General features: G+C 41.2%; 1 protein-coding gene across 43 annotated transcripts in view; it reads right to left on the reverse strand.

The window, feature by feature from the left end:
• Positions 1 to 21,627, reverse strand: part of LOC310840285 (dystonin-like) — a 298,340-nt gene that overhangs the window by 105,922 nt on the left and 170,791 nt on the right. For 27 of the 43 annotated variants that reach the window (XM_083729601.1, XM_083729630.1, XM_083729622.1 and 24 more), the window contains 11 exons: positions 21,448 to 21,536; positions 20,838 to 20,973; positions 14,032 to 19,734; positions 13,199 to 13,333; positions 12,046 to 12,261; positions 10,966 to 11,112; positions 9,886 to 10,119; positions 7,434 to 7,586; positions 4,567 to 4,800; positions 3,489 to 3,773; positions 2,165 to 2,710 (listed from right to left, as the gene is read on the reverse strand). In XM_083729601.1, coding sequence (XP_083585727.1) covers positions 2,165 to 2,710; positions 3,489 to 3,773; positions 4,567 to 4,800; positions 7,434 to 7,586; positions 9,886 to 10,119; positions 10,966 to 11,112; positions 12,046 to 12,261; positions 13,199 to 13,333; positions 14,032 to 19,734; positions 20,838 to 20,973; positions 21,448 to 21,536 — 7,878 coding nt within the window. The remainder of the gene's footprint in view (positions 1 to 2,164; positions 2,711 to 3,488; positions 3,774 to 4,566; positions 4,801 to 7,433; positions 7,587 to 9,885; positions 10,120 to 10,965; positions 11,113 to 12,045; positions 12,262 to 13,198; positions 13,334 to 14,031; positions 19,735 to 20,837; positions 20,974 to 21,447; positions 21,537 to 21,627) is intronic. The other 16 variants (XM_083729632.1, XM_083729623.1, XM_083729621.1 and 13 more) reach the window with 3 other exon arrangements.

Genomic DNA, 21,627 nt, shown 5'->3' on the forward strand with positions numbered 1-21,627 from the left:
ACTAAAAGCTTTAGGCGATTTGAAAACATCTTGTAACGGTAATTCAAATACTCTGCTTAGCTCGTACTGCAAGATATTTATGAAATGATAACAATGCCATTTCATACCGCTCCAGTAACGGCTGAACATGGAAAGCACACACAAGCCTGCTTTGTCTGACACCCTAAACCAAACCCTTTTCCTGCCGCACTGCATCAAGCAAAGCGAAGGTTTGGCTTAGAGTGTGTTGTGTGTACCAAGGCTTTTGTTTAAACTTCCCTCCTCACTAACTTCTGACACTCATGTGAGAGGTTTTTATTGCAACTGGCTCCATCTAGTGGTCAAATTTGAAAAGCCAGACAAGTAGGATTTGCTGACAAAATCATAACCTGGAAGTTTGTATATCCCGAGAAGACCTAAGTTTTAGAAGTTTGAGTTAAATGAACAAAAGAAGGATTCCAGAATAAATTTCTCTCGTGTGTTGGCTAGTGTGTATCTCAGTTTTTATCTCTCTTCTATCACCACATATGTACAATGGTGGTGTTTTAGCTAAAATATGAAGCCCAGCACAATGCAAAGCAGTAGTCAAAGTGGTGCTTGCTGATGTCTGGCAGCTATATGAAATTTCTAGTCGATTTCTAGATTATCACAGCCTGGGGGACAATTGCCATGATCCTCTTCGTAGTTACTGACTTGTGGCAAGGGCTGAACCTGTTGCTATGTGGTAATCTTATAAAGGTACTTATGGCATCACCCAGATTTCTGCTTACCACACCACCACAGAATGTCATCTGAGAGGCAAAGCTTTGATCTGTGCTTTGGGAACATAGTGAAGCAATCAGACTGCTGCTTTAGGGACGTTCAGGCATTCACCTGAACATGTGGACTGTTAAACGTGTGGACAGGGGTGCACACACAAGCCCCACTCCCCAATGTCATCACATACATCACACTACTGCAGTCCCCAGCCTTCCACATTGCACAGAGGAAGTGTGCCAGGGGCTTCTACTTCTGCTCACTTGCACATGAAAATATTCCTCCATGCAACTGAGGACACTGCTGTAAGAGTTCTACTTGGATTCTAGTGAACATGAATAGAAGTCACCTGCAGAATGCTTATTAGCACATCACAGGAAAGCTCAACAACTGAGGACATTGGGGATGGAGCGTGTGTGTGTCCCTGCTCCCACCCACTTTCTGTATTCATGTGTTCAGGCACTTAAGGCACTCCTTATAACACACTAAAAGGGCTGTTTAAATGGCTACAGAGACCAAATTCTGTTCTAAGTTGTCTCAGAGTACACGTTTAAAGGCCTCAGAGTAAATGGTAAGAAAACTAATGGGATTCCCCAAGAAGATCAAATGTTGTACAATACAGAAAAATAAATAGACTAGGGCAATTTAGTATTTCACATAACACCACCCCCACTATATATCATTAAATAAAGCCAGTACACTAACATTAAAGCTGCAATCCTAAGCAAACTTACTAGGGAGCAAGTTCCGTTAAACACAGCGGGACTTACCTCTGTAGAAACATGCAATGAATTGCGATGCAAGATTTAAACATGGTTTAGGGATGATGAGGAATACTTCCAAGCCTAATTAACATGAAAGCAGTTATGCTCACAAACTACTGGTAATTGTGAGAACCCTGATTATATCCAGGTTTTGAATGTGATTTTTAGGATCATATCTGGTTCCACTGTAAATTGGTTTGGCAATGCTCCCAAAGTGATGCACGGGAATGTCAGGCTAGGACAGGAGAGAATCTGGCTGAAATCCCTGCTTAGCCATGAAGCTCAGTGGGTGACCCTGGGCCAGTCCCACTAACTCACAGCCTGACCTACTTTACAGCTTGTGAGAATAAACTGGAGTGGGATGGAGGTGGAGACTATGCTTGCCACCCTGAATTCATGGAGAAAGCGTAAGATAAAAATGGAGTAACAACGAAAAGTGGAAACAAGAGATTGTAGAAACTCACAAACTAAGAGTGAAAGGGAGAAACCTAAACCCTAATTCTGCTTCCCCAATTCAGTTATACATTTTGCATGATACAGGGAAAACATAAGATACAGAGAGATGCAGCACAGAAAGCACTGCTTTTAATTTCATGTAACAATTCGGTGAACTAAAAGGTTTATCTCATGGATACACATTTCACATGAATTCACACACAATTTACCTTTGAGTAGAGAGATTTGAAGCGACCAGTTGCACTATCCAGTTTATTCTGTACCTCAACGTAAGTTGAAGAAGTATCAATACCTTCCTTGTCATATTTGACACCTTCTCTTTTATTACACGATTTAGCAGCATCCAATACTCTCTGTCCAGAAATGGTGATGTACCGCAAGTCCCCTTTGTGAGAAATGACATCTTCCGAAAAACTCTTCTGCCTTTTCAGTTTGATGATAATCCCATTAAAGTCAGATGCACCTGTCTCCAGGTTATCAAGCTCTTGTTCTCCCTGCTGGAGCCAGCTTTCAAACTCGCCATAGTCCGCATCAAACTTCTCAAGCTCCTCCTGCAAAGAGCGGGTCAACTTCAGCTTCTGCTCCGACTCCGCTAAGGCAGTTTCATACTGCACCTTCAGTTCCTTCATATTCCTTTGAATCTTCTCCTTTTCCTCTGGAGAAAGATGATGTCCTTGCTTCTCAAGCAGGGCTTGGGTTGACTGTGTAGCTATTATGACAGCTTGCTGCTGGGAAATAATTTTCTCATGCTGAGCCTGGGTGGGGAAGGCGGCAGGGAATCAAAACGTACATATATAATTAGCAGTGCAATCTGTAATGTGTCCGATTCTTAGGAAATGTACTTAACGATGGTTCAGAAACATTAAACAAATCAAAATGCTGTGTGCTGCAGATGTACCAACCAACTACATTCCTACTTCCCAATCGCAAGAACAAATCACCAGCATTAAAATATCCCAATACACACACAAAGGCTTCTTCAATGGCTTCATGTTAGGGGTAGTTCCATTTATGCACGGACGTGCCTGCATGGAGCTATCCATAACACTGAGGCTTTTGAGAGAGACCTTGTGCTTAAAGGGAGCTGTGTGCGGCCACTGGCATTACAGTGGATGTAAGATGTGCTAAGGCTGGGCTGTTTGGGTGTGCTTGTCAATACTTCCTACTTTGGCCTGCCTTTATTTTCCACAGCTTTGAGCATTTTCAACACAGAAGCTAGAGATGAAAATGTTCTATTGGTTCATTAGATAAGAGTTAGGAAATAAATATGCTCTGAGGCTTGTAGTGCAGTGAGAGGTGGTGAAATCACCTCCCACAAAATCGTTCTAGAGATCCCTTGGTATGAAAAGCAGAGATCTGGAGGTGGACCAGATTATGTCTCCTGGCTGCACTAGGCTTTTGCTTTTTCAAGGCCACCACAACAGCTGGCAATGCTGGCTCCACAGCACATGAGGTGGGTTTATATCAACCCTCATTTCTTTTCCAGGACAAGTGTGAATTGATAAAGCAATTAGTATTATACACCTGTAGTACCTTGGCTTTCTGATATTGCATGTTGAGATTATCTTCTGAGGGCTTCAGTTGTCCATCCACGTGAGTTTCATTCTGTTGTTGGATTTCCATCAAGTTGCCATTGACTTCATCGTCTTCTCCAGCCAACTCTTCCACCTCTCCTTCTTGGAAATGGTTGCCATTCTGTTTAATTGCTGGCTTGTCTTTCTTGCCCCCATGTTCAGCATCCTTGTCGACCTTTGACAACCAGTCCAGAAGGTTCTCTATTGTGGTTTTACTCTCCTCTAGCTGTTCTCTAGCTGCAACCTGCACAAGTAAAGTTCAAGCTCGAATCTTATGCAGTCATGAAAAGTTCAAATGCAGATATTTGTGATATTGCAAACAAGGGTATACTAACACATTGGGGGGGGAGGAATTAATGGGACTTTTTCTCCTACTGGTCATGTGCAAACATCTGCAGAATGATGCAGTGTGCCTGCACTTCTGTATGCTTAGGAAAAATGAGGAAAAACTAAAATGAATTATTATTCCATGGCATGGCTATTGTTTAAAGGATCCTCCCTTGGGAGGAAAGACTTATGGAACCAGATGTTTACAGGTCACATTCACATTAGTGAAAGTCTGCACAAGGATTTTAGCTAGTGCAATGGGACTTTCCTTCTCTGCACTCTGCCCCCCAAAAAGGAAAAAAATGGCTAGGGGCAGTTGGGAGAACCCTCAGAACAGAATACGGGGGGGGGGGGGGGGGACATCTGGCAAGCAGAACTGTTTTTGCTGAAGCAACTATCTCCTGAGTGCTACACTGAATTGCTCTATATGTTCCTTTCTTTGGGGAAGCAAATACTGACAATTCCAGATGCATTTGGTGAATGTCTGAAAATAGATAGATGCATTTCCCTACATTTAATACACACAGTGAAATAATAATAATAATAATAATAATAATAATAATAATAATAATACTGACAATCAATTCCTTGAGTTTTCAGACATTCACAAACATTGTCAGACATTGTCTGGGATGGTCAGCATTCACATGCAAGGAAAAATTATAGCAATGAGCCATTTTAAAATTAATATTAAATGGCTGCCAAAGAACCTTTTCTGTTTCTTGCTTAATAGCTGTTGTCACAGCTTTATCCAGCTGTTTCCTGGACTCCTCCGCCTTCTGGCTAAGCAGCAAACACTTGGTCTTGGCTTCATTAAGCTTCTTTTCAAGAGCAGTCTTGTCTTCTTGCTGCAGCTTTTCTCCATTTTCTTTCAAAAACATCTCCGTATTTTTCACAATTTCTGCCAGTGCCTGTGTATTTGCTTGCATATCTTTCTGTAGCTCCTGGGGGGTGGAATAAACAATAAAAAAATCAGAAGGAAGAGTTATCCATTTATTTTTCACTTCGAAAGCCCCTTTTCTAAGGTACACGCTGGATTTGCCTTCACGTTTCATGAAAATGGCAACAAGAGAGTAACAATTGCTAAATTTCTACAAGACTGAGATCGAGACCTCTGCTCTATATTGGAAAAGCATGGAATTTCCTGAAACACAACTTCTTCCCTGATAATTAGAAGCTAACTGATACACCACTTGGGGGCCAACCCTACCATGAGGCAATGTGAGGCAGTCGCCTCAAGCAGCAGATGCAGGGGGTAGAGTTTTCATATTACACAATATCATTCCATTTGAGCCACTCGGGCGTCCCCCTCTGTGGGAGGACAAGGTAGCATGTGCCACAGGGCCTGCCCTGTATCCCCAAGCTAGCCTGCTGACCTTAGGTATGGTGGAGATGTTAGGAAAACATTCTTTAAGAAACATATAAAAGTTCCTGGAAGCTTTAAAGAGGGTTCCAGAATTTACTTTAGTGTGTAGGAGTGGCACTCTAGGCTTGACTGGTGTCAACTGGAGGTACAAATAAAGGGAGGAAGTTGCAGACTGTAATTTCAGCACGACAAAAGCACACACACACACACACCCTCAGCACGCAAGCTGACAACAAGGTTGGACGTAAGACAATGTGTGCTGCTGATACTGTGAGTTTTGCTGTGTCGGGATTGTTAATTATTGGACTGAGATTATACCGTACTGGAGAGATAAAGAAAGAATGCAAATAGCTTGTATATAATAGTAACAGAAATGCTTGTGCAACCAGTCAAGCAATAAAAAGCTCTTGACTGTGAATTTGAGTATGACTCCTGTTCTTGTCCTCTGCCTCCTGGGAAAATTCTCCTATAAACAGTAAGAAGCGGTTCTACCGAGGTGCCACTACACTAGCAGAAAAGTGCAATGCAAGTGTGTGAGCGGTAACCTCTAATAGGAGAATGCCATCTCACTGGCACAGTTGAAGTAAGATTCAACTGCTAATCTGGTTGGCATCTGTACATGGAATGGTGTGTGTTTATGTTTGCTATCTCGTCCTTTGCCTCCAGCAGCCAAGCATACTAGATGGCCCTGCCACCACAGCACAAGCTAGCAAGTTTAACCTTTTGGAATTATTCAAAAACAAGTTTGTTTACTAACGTCTTGCACTGCAAAAAGCTAATATACACAATTCTCTGCATGTTTTAGAAATCTAATGGGCAGGTCAAATTGACACATGCATTACAGCTAACTGCATGTGTCACGTGATCACAAGATGCCCTGGTTAGTCAAAGTAAACACACTCTGGCCTTTGCCACTGACCAGGGAAAAAAGGGCTTTTGGAAGCCTTCATCTCCTTCCTTCCCCCACAGAAGGGACACCACCACAAGGGAGGTCCACCCTGACATTATGCAAAAGCCTGAAATGGAGCAGCTGTGGGGCGTTTGCTTCTTCCTCTCCCTGCAAGAAAGAACACTTGGCTCCAACTGCTAATTATCCAGGAACTTCAGGTCAGAAAGGAAGCAAACTCTGACTCCATCCAAGGGACATGGGTTGTGTAAGGAGTTGTTATTTCAATCACTTGCAAGCTTGCCGTGATGGTTGTTTAACTGAGAGGGCAAAAAAATAAATAAATAAATCCAAATAAATAAGTAACTAACTAAATGAATCAACTGACTTAGCTCCTTGTATCACTTAAGCAGTGAACATTCGCCTGAACCGTTTACTGGCATAAACAAAAAACTGCATGAATTGGAGCAATTGGAAGCCAAACACAAAGAGTTACTTCTTTACAGAGGCTGAGAATATTGACTGGAACTACTTGTTTATGTTTTTTAAGTATTCTTTTTTTAATACCCCAAATCTGTTTCACATCCTTCTGCTCCAAAAAGGATTCACTTAAAGAAGTTAATAAAATATAAACAGACACAAATGTTTTTTTTTATAAAAAAAACAATCCATGAAGAATACCAAGCCGCTGTATTTTGATAAATTTGGTGTCAATTTGTTTTTAAAGTTTGATTTCATCAGTATGTTTTAATTAATGTTTTGGGTTTTTTGTGAGCCACTTAGGATATTTTTGCTGATAAGGTGGTATAGAAATCTTGTTAAATAAATAAAAACGAATAAATAAAATTGTAGGGTTTTTGCAGTAACATTTTTTTGTTTGTTTTGGTGATTTTAACTCATTTATACTGCTTTGGAATTGAAGAAATGAAGGGCGATACCTAACAATTTTGCATAAGCATACTAACAAACCTCTAAACTAGGAATGATTTTAGCTCTCCTCTTCTACCGCATTGCTGTTCAGTGGATTCATTTTACCCCACATTCCTGAGAGCCATTCCAAGATGTTTGTGCAGGCTACATGAGGGGCACTGCTGGAAGGGTACACAAGGGATATTGCTAGCACCTCACTGATGACCTACCAACTTTCACACTATAAACTCAACTGGACTTCGGGTGAGGTGCAAACAGCTAGTCCAAAATATATTTACAGGGCTTGCAAAATGCTACCAAGCGCAATTTACTCAGAAATATTTACAAGTAACTCCAATGTGATTTGTAAGGATTGCAGTCTGGCTCTGCTGCTGCCAATTAGTCAAGCACTGTACCTCCTGTTTGATCTGGTATTGCTGCAATTCTGCCTTGGTATCTTCAATAGCAAGTGCTTCTTTGTGGCCGATCAGCTGGTTTTCCGTCTGTGTGAGAAGGTCGCATATATCCTGTAATTTTTCTGTGAAATCCTGGTGCTGGTCTGCCAAGTCCTAATTTAGAATAAGAAAAAACCTGAATAGAAATGCTCAGAGGCTCTCAACAACCAAATTTCAAAGCTTTCACCAGACACTATTTCTGAGAGTATGCTGTAAACATGATAGCAGCTGCACACAGTTTAAAGAAGCTGAATATAGAAGGTATGAGATAAACCTCACAAATGCTGTAAGTAAAGAGACCAGGTTTTGGATGGAACCGCCCAGCAGAAGTCTGGCCATGCATTATGCGTGTGAAAATCCAAATCTCTGAATGGCTTGAAACCTGTAACAGACAGGTATTAATTCTGAAAAGGGGATGGCAAAACAAAGGTTAGTCGAAAACTATGTATTAGATCAGTTGGTACATGTAATATTACCCGCATATAAAATGCTGTTGTGTTTTAAGCAATACAGAAGCAGACATGCAATGGCACTCATTGTTCTTAACTTTCACCCCTATTAAGTATATTTTTAAAATCCTGCATTTCCTGGCCTGAAGACTCTCCCTTCTTCCTCAACTGATTAAAAAAGAAATTGTCCTTCAAAGTTAATCTTGTTTGGTGCTTGCAGACTAATAAAATCATAGTTTGGAAGGGACCACAAGGGTCATCTAGTCCTACCCCCTGCCATGCAGGAATCTCAACTAAAGTGTCCAGGACATGTAGCCAATCAACCTCTGTTTAAAAACCTCCAAGGAAGGAGAGTCCACAACCTCCCGAAGGAGTTTGTTCTACTGTCAAACAGCTCTTACTGTACAACTATGCTTCTTCTTTTTCCCTGTTAGCCCTACTGCTGACAAATTCCCAATGCTCTTGAGTACATTGCCTTCCATACACTAGAGCAGATGTGGGGAACCTTTGGCCCTCCAGATGTTGCTGGACTCCAGCAGTTTTAGTTCATCAATATCTGGAGGCCAAAGGTCCCCACACCTGTGCTGGAGTGATCAGAGCTCTTAGGAGGCCCTCGAGATGCAGAACAAGCACCTGTGGCTATTTCACCCACAAAAGGGCAGCACGCAAGTGGCAGAGTGATTCCCCCAAATCACAGAAGCATCCATTGTTGCTTCCTAGCACAGGGAGCTGGTTAGATTCCTGATCTAGATGACAAAGCATCCTTCTTCAACAGATACCCAAAGTCTGTCTTAGGTTTGCTGCCTCAGCTTTATTAGTTTTATTGCGTGGACAGGCGGAGTCCCCAGATCCCGAGTGGTCCCCCCCCGTCATGTGGAATAAGGACTCTAGACAACGTGCTATGGGATTAAATTGGCCACAACTTTATTAAATTTCAAATGTGGGTAGACCTTGGCTCAGGCATTGGGCGTTCTCCCTCCCTAGTCCCCAGCCGGGGACCTAGGGAGCATCAGGGTTATCCAGTGTGTGTGGGGGGGGGATGGGCCGGCTCTGGAGAACATATGTTCAAGCAGAGATAGCCGCCCCCGCTACGCCACCGCAGGGGAGAGCAATGACGACCTTTCGGCGTACGGCCAAAGCCTCCCTTCAAAAACCCCTTTAACAGGGAACCCTGGTATCGCCGCCGCAAAGAGGAAGATGGACTAAAGGATTCCGCCCAAGGCCTGATACCGCCAAAGTTGTGACGTTTTGCTACGGGAAAGGCGAAACCTGCCAATGCAGGGAAATTCCTTTCCGGCCCTTTAACAGCGACCTTATCGTAGCAGCGCCCGCATACCTGTGGAGACAGGTTAACCTGCAAAACCTATGAAGAAAAGTTAACCTGCAAAAGAAGACATTAACTGAGGGTGGGTAGGGTGGGAGAAGCTCTGGAGCCAAGTGAGGATTACCAATTAAGATCCACCCTCTATTGTGTGGGCAGGTAATCCCTCCCCCTACCTGGCCTGATTTCCCTGGCAACGCTTCCCCCAGGTGGGATTGGACAACTCACTGGGGTAGGCGGGGACCTCCAGGTATCCCACCTGAGGGAAGGCAAAGCCTATGCTGATGGGGCCACTCCAGATCCAGGGCTGCATGCGTCCCCGCAAAGGGCGCCCCCCGTTTTAAGTGGGGAGCGGTCATTTATGACTCAGCTTTAAAGTAAAAGTCAAATCATTACCCACTGCTGGGTAAAGCATTTTATCATTTCTATATATTGCTGTTGAAACAAAACTTGCTGTTGAAGGAAGCACACAACTGGTCCCTCAAACATTTATCATGTGGCTCTAGAATTCTGAAGGATAGGCACACCGTATTCTTTTGCTTTCGATCTCAGCTAGAGTACAGTTTCTGCACTTCAACATTTTGTCACGTCTCCACTTGGGTTCAGTGTCATGCTAAGCACACAATCACACACAAAAGCAAACCTTCTGGTCAACAAGAACTTGTTCTGTCTGTAAGAGAGTTTCAAAATGGTTGACTTGGGATCTTATTGTCTCTTGCATTTCCTGGAAGCGCTTCTGTGTGGTATTCAAGAGCCTCAAGAGCTGCTTGCTTTGGTTTGGGGAAAGATCTTGAGCATGCTCAGAAATGAAGAACTGAATATCAAGTGCTGTGGATTCCAACTGCATTTTTGTACATTCAAACTCTTTTTCCAGGTCCTGCAAATTAAGTAAAAAAAATAGTTAGCATAAAAAACCCTGCAACAGCTTTTCCCAACCTGGTGCTCTCAAGATGCTTTGGCATGCAGCTTCCATAGGTCTGTCAGAATGGTTATTGGGCCAATAAGAATTGTTACAAATCATCTAGAAGCCACCAGATTGAGGAAGCCTGCCCTATCATTTGATAAAAGGTTAAGCTCACTCACTGATTTTTTTAAATCATTCAAATATCTGATATGGAATTCACTCTGTATCAGTTCATAATCCAGAATCTATTAAAGAATATTCCCAGACATTTAGGTTTGTTGAGCATTCCTCAAATTCATCGACTTGCAACATCAGATCTACATAATGTTAAGTGTAATGTTGGAGAGGAGAGGGGGGAAACGCCATTGCGTCAGCAGAAGTTGTTGTTCAAGTCTTCTGCTGACACCACCCTTTATTTTTGAATCATTGCACTGAAGGGAATTACTGAACACTGAAGCTGTGTTTGCTACAGTCTTGGTGGACATATATGCAAAATATGTGACTGATAATGAGTTACTGGTAAATCATAAACTTACTGACAGCATTTTCTGATGTTGAGCCTAGCACCAACCTCAAGGAAGAATTACTTTCTACTATTGAGATTTAGAACTTCTGTAACCATTCTGTTAAAACTATAGGAATGTTACTTGCACAAATCCTGACTGCCTATCCGAACTAACAATAATCACCCAAACTATCACTACTTTTGAACATGTAGGTTATCGGTAACTAGTACCGAATCAGAGTGGAGATCACCTACAAAACATCGTATCTAGAAGTTAACAGTCACTGACAGATTAGGCACCAAGTGATACATGCCTTGAGTAACTGAAACCTTTGCTTCACATCTTCTACATCACATGTATCCACTTTGAGATTATTCATTATTTCACTCTTCTCCTCAATCCAACCTGCAAACTCCTGAAGCTTGACTAGATGTTTCTGATGAAGCACTGAAAGTTTAGCCTAGAAAAGAAGTTCAAAAAAGATATTTATCCGACAACAGATCTAAACCAAACTAAAATGAAAACCAAACGAAAAGATTTCAGTTAGATGACAGTGAAACAAAGCTACTGGCATAATCAGAAAAATAAGGAGATACTTTTCCCACTATATACATGTGGCGAATTTTAGATCTACAAGAACACTTTGCTGATGCAAAGTCTATTTGCATATGCAAAGTCTATTTAATTCTGACACTTCAACAATGGGCAAAAGGGTTTATATCACTTATCTAACAAAAATTCTTTAGGAGGGAGCAAATTCTTTCCAATCCCAGTTACCATTTCACGATAATGGAACTTGTTTCTTTCAAAACTCACTAAATAATGAGACTAAGAACAAGTTCATGTATACTTGCTTATCAATTTAAGTTGGTATTTTTGTAACATGCTCTGAGACCATTTAGTGCAGGGTGGGTTATAAGTCTACTACTACTACCACCACCACCACAATCAATGGATACACAACTGAACATGAAAACATTAAAATGAATTGTTTGAGAAAGCTCTTGTTTGCAGTACTGATCTATGATCACTGAATCACACATGCACATCATCCGTTGATGTTCAAGTAATCAAAGGATGAACAAGTTTTTGTATTCACTGTGATTCAGAAGGAATGCATCTGCAATCCTACACACACTTTCCTACAAATAAGCCCCAATGAACACAGAAGGCACGCACAGGATTGTGCTGCAAGTGATCATTCACTGTGAACTAACTTTTAGAGCATGGGTTTCAGCTAGTTAGTATCAGGCAATAAATTTGTCACCACGTATGCAAAACCATTTTACAATACTTCTGTGCATTTTATACTTGGTTTTGTTTAAAATCAAAGTTTGGAGTTGGATAGGTTAAAAATCTATAGAAGTAAAATAGATGTGGGCTATGAACCTACCATTTCAGAGTCTACTGCCAATACTATTTGCTTTGCTCGATTTGAAGACATTTCGCAGACCCCAAAGAAATCCTTCTCCAAACATTCATAGCTTTCTTTTAGATCCACAAGCTGTGCTCTGGGAACATCCTTGTGCTGAAATTTTAGAAACTCTTCTGCTAACTTCATATCTTTCCGCAGAGTAACAGCAAAGCCAGCAAGCCCTGATTCAAATGACTACAAAAATAAATAAATACAGATGAGGTGCATTAAGGTCTTGCCTAAAATTAGTAGCACTGCGTGCAAGACAGAAGAAGAAACTTCTGCATTTTAGGGAGAAGTACCATTAGTCCTAGAGATGGCTGGGAGACCTGAAATCCCCACCCAGCCATGATGTTCATGGGCACTCAACAAGTCACGAGCCACCTCACAGGGCTGATGCAAGAATAAAATGGGGTCACCCCACCTAAAATTGCCCTGGGAACCTTGAAAATGGCCACACAAATGAGATAAATTAACCCTAGAACCCAAGATACACATCTATTTATTTTGCTATCTCTCATTCCCCACTCACCTGCCACACTGCTCATACCATTTTCCATAGTATGGCAATAGCTCTTGCTCCAACCACTGCTGCACCACCCCTCTTTCCTTCATCTCAACATCCATCTATCCAGGGATACCTTAACTTTAGACATTGTGGCCAGGCTCACCATGCTCTCTTCTCTCTTCCTCCTACAAATTAGCAGGAATGGACTACAAAATGCACGCACCATAGAGAGGGAATCATCCATGGAGGGAGTGTAATGTGTAGCCCAGGCCTGTAAATGGGATCTGTGGGGAAAGGACTCAAGAGTGTGCTGTTCCATTCATTTGTATTAGATGACAAATGGATGCACATTTCTGTGCCTTTGGGTGAGAGAAAAGTAGGCTGAAGATCACTGGCTAATGTTAAGTTTATTTTTTGTGATTTGTCAAATAGATTTAGCATATTTATGAAAGATAATACATATTTAATTATACTCTTATTCTGATGACTTGTGTTTTGAGGGTCTTATGAGCTACCTTGAATATATTATTTTACATGGAAGATCAGCATATAAAGAGACTTAGTAATAATGACATCTGACCTCACTATTTAACCTCACTTTCTATGTACAGATAAGAAGCTTACCTCTAACTGCTCAAGTTGTATTTTTAGGTCTTCCAGGTCGTTACTGATGGGCTGCAGGTCATCCAAGAGAAATTTCATATCTTGAACCACTGTCAAATGTCTCCTCATATTCTCCAAGTACCAAGAGTATTGCTTCTGAAAATATTGTTGTCATTTAGTGTAACTAGAACTTATCAACACAGTAGCAGAAAAACACTTTTAAAAACAAAAAGGAGGGTGTGTGTTTTTAAAAACAAATGCCTGGAGATGCAATTTAAATGTTCATCTGTGATTCTATTATGAAGTTAGCCAGGGGACATTCAATTCCTTGCGATAGGTGATTAAATGCATACTGGTAATATAGGTGACAGGGACGCAGGTGGCGCTGTGGGTTAAAGCCTCAGCGCCTAGGACTTGCCGATCGAAAGGTCAGCGGTTCGAATCCCTGCGGCGGGGTGCGCTCCCGCTGCTCGGTCCCAGCGCCTGCCAACCTAGCAGTTCGAAAGCACCTCCGGGTGCAAGTAGATAAATAGGGACCGCTTACCAGCGGGAAGGTAAACGGCGTTTCCGTGTGCGGCTCTGGCTCTGGCTCTGGCCAGAGCAGCGATGTCACGCTGGCCACGTGACCCGGAAGTGTCTCCGGACAGCGCTGGCCCCCGGCCTCTTGAGTGAGATGGGCGCACAACCCCAGAGTCTGTCAAGACTGGCCCGTACGGGCAGGGGTACCTTTACCTTTAATATAGGTGACATGTTTTGATTATGCTAACAAGCGAAAGCACCAAAATGAACCAAAGATGTTTTTCGTTTGTTTTATATGTCTTTGCTTAAGACAAAAATTGTAAGTTGCTACTCACCATGCTCTTTGAATCAGGTCTTGGTCCAGATTCCTCTGTTTCCAAGGTTTCAGAGAAGCTTTTTGGTTGCTGGTGTGGCTTCTCAGGCAGAGGGTATCCTTTCAAACCAAGAGCCTTACTGCATGCTTCAGTACTCTCTCCAGCGGTTTCTGCTTCTAATCCCAATGAACTTGTAGTTTCTCTTGAGATGGGAAAGGCATGGTCATGCTGAGAAGCGTTTTTCTCCTGCTCTCTTTCTGTCTGGGCTTTCATGTCCATTGTCTCACGGGTGCTCTCATTTCTTTGACTGCAGTGGTCTTGTTTCAGTATATCAAGGAGGAGATCAGGACTTCTATTATCAAGCCAAATAGGTGGGGTAGAAGTAGGTTCGTTTGCATGTATGCACAACGAAGCAGCTATTGAGGCACTTCTAGTATCCTCACTCGTATGCTGGACAGCAGATTTGGTAGGGTCCTCGTTTTCCCAGTGTGTGCTATCAACCATTTTAAGTAAATTTTGCATTAAAGCTTTTGTGCCAATATAACTTAATGGTTCCTCTTCCTGCTTGCAGTAAACATCTTTTATTTTTCCTTTAAGTATTTTTGTTAAGCTTTCAGGTAATGTAGGAGGCACTTCAGAAAAAACAACTTCCTGATCATTGACTGGGGCAGAATTAGAAAGCATCACATCTTTTAGTGATTGTCGCATTTTTATCTGGATGCCATTTTGAGAGAAAGTAGGCTCATGGTCTAGAATGTCATCTTCTGCAGGCTTCCCCACACTACTGTTTTGAGTGACCAGCTTCCCCACACTACTGTTTTGAGTGACCACTGCTTCATGTGCTTTCTGCTCAGTGCTATTCTGGCTATCATCTCTGGTGTCTAAAGTACTAGAAGAAGATCCAATTACCCATGTATCTTCTCCAGAAGCTGTTTCATCAGCCTTGCTCCCTACTTTTCCAATAGCTTCAACATGCTCCATATTGTTGAAGTCACATCTGTAGCTTTCATCATGATACACCTTGGAATGAGCACTAGCCTCTTTGCTAACTTTATCTCTTGTAGGCTCTGATACAACTGATGCAGGAAAAAGCTGTTGTATGGGGTGCAATTCTTTTAGGTGCTGTTTTCCCTCGCAGTTTCCACTTCCTGATACCCCAAGCTCCTCTCTATTCTCTTCACTGTCTCTTTCACTTTCCTTTAGGCAAGATGAACCATTCTTTCCCATCGCTAAGATATCCTTGGCCATTATATCTTTCGCACTTTGCTTTAAATATGTAGAGAGGTCAAACCCCTCTACATAGTCCACTGATTCATCTTTAGCAATGTCATTGGAGTCTGTAACCAATGTGGGCTTATTTGAAGTTTGATCAATACTTATTTTTCCATCATATGAGGCAGTAATTTCATAACCATTTTTAATAACTGATGAATGAGGCTCCCTAAGGCTTCCACTTGATTCCTGGATATGATCTTCCTTCAGAATGCACACTCCATTTTTATTTTGTTTCAACGCACCGATTTCTACTTGACTATGTGGCATACTGGTAGATGCTTGTTTTCCATTATCTACTTCTTGTCTTTTCTCACAATTCAAACATGGCATTGATATATCATCAAGAATGTTAGCTTCCCTGTATTCAGCATGTAAGTTTCTTTGAGAAGGTATATCAGACTTGGCCCTAATATTTTCTGTTCCAATTGCGTCTTCTGATGTTGCACCATTGCTTAAGCTTAATTGGGAGGTTTGACTGTTCTGTAATGCAAGATTGTCTTGCATGAAAGGGTCAGAAGCCTGTTCTGTTTCTTGCTGGCTTCCCTCTTTACTTTTACATGGTAGGTCCTGAATGTTTTCTTTAACAACATCAGCTAAATTTTGATATTCATCAGCACTGTAGCTTTCAGGGCACTGTAAACCATTGTTTCCTGTTGCCTCTGAAAGTGCAGACACCTGGACCCCAATGTTTTTATCATGGCACTGAGAGTAATGCATTTCCAATACCTCTTCATCTTCATAATCTGTCTCATCATAAGTATCATAATCAAAATCCACATAATCATAACCTTCAAAATCATCCCCACTGTCACCATTATCGCTACTGCCATTATCATCACTATTGCCACTGCCATCATCATCACTGTCATCCATACATATGCTTTCATGTTCACTCTCAGAGTCATCTTCTTTCATTTTAATGCCCTTGTGCTCACCTCTTTGCATTTTAGCTTCATCCAACTTTTCCAGGGAGCTGTCAATCTCTTTACTTTCTTCCCTTTCTTTTTTCTGACCATTATCTTCTATATCTCTACTGCTTTCTGCCTTGTCTTCTAGAATTGTGCCTAGTAGCCTTGCATTGAATGCTGCCATATTTATAATTTCAAGTGTATCAGAGTCACTTGTTTCACTAAAGCACAGAATGCATTCTTCTTCCTTACTTAGGTTGCCCGTGGAAGATTCTGCTTTTTCTTGCAGCTTATCTGCTACTCCATTGATAGCTACTGCACTGTGGATGAGCTCTGGAGTAGCATCTTCTTTAGCAACAGAGGAGTCACCCTTGTTTATTCTGTCTGAGCTATAAACCGTACCATTGTTATGATCAATTTGTGGAGCATCACAGGCTTCACTGCAATCTTTATGTTGAGTTGGATCACAAGGATCTTCTGACTGAGTACCATGTTCTCTTTTGGGCAACAGCTCAGATTGCTTGCTGTTATTGCCTTCCAGAACTAGTGAGCCACATTCAAATGTTGACTTGCTGTCATTCACAGGTGGTTCATCATGCTTCATACAAGTACTGACTTCCAGAGGTGATGTGGACTCACTATCAGTATTGATTTTAATGGATGATCCATCAAGAGTGTCAGTAGTGACTTCTACTGGGACCCCAGCATTTGTATCAATGGAATCCTTGAGTGGACATCCAGCATGAGTAATAGCACCGTTTCTCTGAATTGGTCCAATATATTTATCTACAGTATGATATTCCAACAGTGCAATGCCATCAGAACTGGTATGGTCATCAAGCAAAGATACACTACATATATTAGCCTTATCTATGGGTTGTTCTCCATCACTGATATTCATCTGATTTTCTACAGGTTGCCCACTTTCAGTCTGTTCTTCCTGTAATAATCCACGGATCAAATTTACAGTGTCTTCCAGGAGGGAATCACCATTAGAAGTATTTTCTAGGACTGACATGCTATAGTTATTGGTGCAATCTTCCAGTAACTGACTGTCATGTGTATGCACTCTAGTTTCCAATGGTAATGCATCTTGTATGCTGGTGTAGTTTTCCAATAGACAGCCAGCAAATTTATTAGCATGGTCTTCCAATTGTGAATTGCCATAGCTATCTGTAATGTCTTCTCGTGGTGGCCTATCATTCATATGAAGACATGCACCATGCATTATGGAGTGGTCTTCTAATGGCAACTTGCCATTCCTATCATCATTGTTATGCAATATTGGGGTGACATTCGTTTCCGCTTGCAATACTCCACTCTCATTACAAGTCTCTAATTCTTTCTTAGTGAGTTCATTTAAACATTTTTGGTCAGGTTCTATACTGGTGTATAAACTATCCTGAAAGTCATCTTTTACCTCATCTTTCACCCCATTGTTCTTCATTAGCATAATGCCTTCTTCAATCTGCAAAACCTGAGGCATGCATTTTTGCAGGCTGTTGTCCATGAGATGTGAAACATTAGTGCTTGCTTGAGCTTTCTCATCTTTCTTAATAGCTGAAGAATAATTTGCATCCAAAACACTACTGAAGATGCCTGGGGAGTCGTTTTCACTCCCCTTAATGTTCTCCCACTCTACTATGCAAATGTTATCTTCATTTACTATTGGAGGAAGGTGTCCTTGTGAACAGTTTGAAACAGATGTTTTCATTTCAGTATTTTCAGCGTTTGCTTGGTCAGTTAAATTTTCATACACTTCCACTGGCATTTGTTCTGGAAGTTTCAGTAAACTTCCAAGTGCATTTTCTTTTTCAAGATTTTGACCTGGATTGATTTCCTTTCCAGATCTATTTGTGACACATTCTGACTGCTCTGAAGCATGAGCCACAATATGAAAACCATTTCTCCCTGAGACTATGTCATTCTGGTGATCTTTACAAAATGCCTCCCTCTTATTGCTGCTGGATATATTTTGAATACTTGTATCTTGTTCTGAAACATTGCTAGTGATATCACTAAACATTGCCCCTTTGGGCTGTTGCTCAATATGTTGTGCTTTTGTGTTTAAACACAATTGCCCCTCAGTCTCATTTGTATTATTTTCAGAACGACTGCCACCCATTAACAGGCTGACTGTTTCATTTAAGTCACCACAATGCAACAAAAGCCTCTGACCGGTGTTCGCATCCATACAACTATTTATCATTAGGTAAGACATGAATAGCTTTTGAGTTTGTTCCGAGTGGCAAGGTATGGGCTCACTGGTGTCAGAAGTGTTTACATCCTTTCCATCAGCATGTTGGTTGGATGCCTGGAGTTCACAAGACGAGAGCCATCTTGCCGCTTTTTTCAAAGGCAATGGTATATCTTCCACATTAGGCATTTCATCAGGTAGGGTAACACTGTTCAAAATTGATGTAGTGTTGCTTTCTATGACTCCCTGCTGGGCTGCATCATCCAGGCTGATCACTTCACATGTTTCTGGAATATAGAGTGCTGCTATTTTTTGCCGCCCCTTTAGAATTTTGCAGGCCTGCTCATTAGTGATCATGCCTTGATGCAAAGATGTAGATACAGGAAATATTTCCCCACTATGTGGCCAGATGAGTCCAATGAAGCCTCGTTGTGCCTGTAGTACCAGCAAGGCACTACTAGAAGAGATCAGGTTGCACTGCACAGCTTCATCTACAGACAAATGTTTTGATGAATTTGGACACAAGATCCCACCTGTCTGAAGCTGATGAGTCAAAATAGCACAAGCAGCATCCTGGTCAATAACCCCTTCTCTCATTGCTTCTTCAACAGTCATTCTGTGTCCTGTATCAGGATGAATTATGCCGCCAGAAAGCAGCTGGGCACCTAAGAGCCTGAACATGGTCTCCCTCTCTATGAGTCCTTCATGAGCTGCTCTCAGAATAGTTAGCTTCCTTCCACATTTTAGTGTTATTTTGCCTCTTTCTTGAGGGGTCACAGGCAAGAGCCTCAAGCCTGTTTCTCTATGTACTACAGATCTTTCAAGCAATTCCTCAAGGGTTATCTTCTCTGCAGTGTTGGGGTCAATAAGGTCTTTGCTCATGTCACGTCTTTCCAGGAGTTTAGTGTATAATGCTGCAGAGATCAGATTCTTCTGAAAAGCTCTGTGCAAAGTCAGCTGTTCTCCCGTGGCTGGTATCATTAGGTGTCCTCTGGAAAGCTGAATCTCAAGAATTTTAATAGCAAGAGGTTCTGAAATTAAACCCTGTTCCAAAGCAGCTACAACTGGGAGTGCTGCTGATTGCAGTTCTGAAATGACCATTTTAGCATTCTGTAAACCTTGTAGTTGCAATACAGCTTGGTCATCGACAAGTTCATGGGCTTTGGCTTCTTCAAGGTCAAAACTTCTTCCCAGGGCTGGTGAAATTATATCTGATAAAATAAGCTGGCTCTGAAGCAACTGAATTCCAGTGTCATAGTCAATGAGGCCTTTATAAATTGACTGCAAGACTGAAAACATCTCTCCAGTTGTTTGATCAATAATGCCAGCTATGACTTTATCCTCCTAAAAGTGAGTATAAAAATATGAATTGTCAGCATTTTATGAATGGTAAATGATTAATACTTTGAATTTTAATATGATATATGTACAATATAAAGTCACTTACTTACCAGAGTTCCACCCAAACTGTGAATGTTAGCAGTTCAATGCAGAAGTGATGTCAGTGATTCAACAGCACACGGTGTGATAAAAGATTGAAACACAACATGCATCGGTAAACCAAAAGCCTATGCTCTGCATACATCAAGAGGGTTAGTGGAAGATAAAATAGTAGATGATCGCATAGTGAGCAAAAAAGACACGTACCTGAAAAGCAAACTGTCATGCTATCTATGTGCTTTGTGAGAAGTTAGCATATATTGAGGAAACAGTATGTGGTACAAAAACACACATGCTATTCATGTTTACAGCATACAGCACTTTTACATAGACACCCAAACACATAAGGATCAAGTATTGTAGCTACTTAAATGCACTGCAACTGTGTTGTATTAAAAGTCATCCATTAGGAACAACATTTAAGAAGTATGTGCAGAATAGTCTTCCTTTGCATATATTCTCAGGCATTTTGTAATGCCTTCCAAAGGCAGTGTCAAATGTAATAGATCTTAAAGTATTATCTCATAGTTAATGTGACTATAAACTCCAAATGATGTACCCAGTTGAAATTTAATGAACTTCGGAAATATGGCATACTTCCTGAAATACTTATCGGAGAGCATATAGAAGAGTAGAGAGGCTATGGAACTTCCACGTGGTGTTTCTGAAGTACAGACGTTTGACAGAATTCAAAGTATGGCTTTTAAAAAGAAGGGTTAAGTGATGTATGATTCTATGCTCTTAGTTCATGCAAGACACAAGGTATAAAAGCCTGTTCATATACAACTTTCCACTTGTCCATTTATAGACATTCAGCTATAATTCTAATTCCACAAACCGATCGAAAGCTGTCATTCTTTTAGTTCTGATTTTGTTTGTGTGATACACACAATTCGGTGCAGGTTTTTGTTTTTAGTATTCATACAGAATTCCAAAACCATGCAATGGATCAGATTCAGAGAAGCATATATACTACAGCCAGCAACATAACTCAAACTGTTGACTACCTTTTCATCCACATTTTCATTATCTGCATCTTGTTCCTGCTGCAACTGCTTCAAATCTTCATTGGACAACAGTTTATAACCTTCTTGCAAGGACCTCACGTGGTTTTCCATTTCATTTTTCTCTTCATCTGTCATTCTTTTGGGAGGGAGAATAGAAGATGTGAATGGAAGTGCTAGCAATTTCTAAACATTAGTTGTTCTCTCAAGAAATAAACATACAGGGTGGAATTCAGCATCATGCTATGAAGACATGTTCCAGCAGACCTGGAGACAAGGTTTGCTTTGTAAGCTGATAACTTGGCAGTGGTGGTGGGTCATATGGGCAGTTATTCCCAGGGATACACTGGTAAAAAGCAGTGCAATTATTAGTACCACCATTAATTAATGCAAACTGCTTTAGTTCAATTAAGTAAGGTACCATTTATAAGGTAGAAGGGGCAGTACCTACCCACACCCCATTGTTTCAGATTTCATATAAGAACTCCTGAAACTAGAGGATATCTGCTGCCTGCACACTGATTTTATATAAGAAATGGCTGAAACTTGTCCTCAACACAAATTCTGAAAGGGCACGACTAATTTTAAAGTACAATAATCACAATGAACCTACTTATCACCATGTTTTGCTAAAAACGTCTGCGTTGTTTGCAAAGCTTCTGATATCTGTTCTTTCTTGGTTAACAATTCGTCAGAAGATATCTGAAAAAAGGAGGAAAATATGTTCACAACTCCATTCTAGAAATAAATTTAAAAAGGGGGCGGGGGTAAAGCAAAAAGGTGAGAAAGGAGT

Source organism: Podarcis gaigeae (genome assembly GCF_964106915.1).
Source record: "Podarcis gaigeae genome assembly, chromosome: 3".
Classification (NCBI taxonomy): Eukaryota; Metazoa; Chordata; class Lepidosauria; order Squamata; family Lacertidae; genus Podarcis; species Podarcis gaigeae.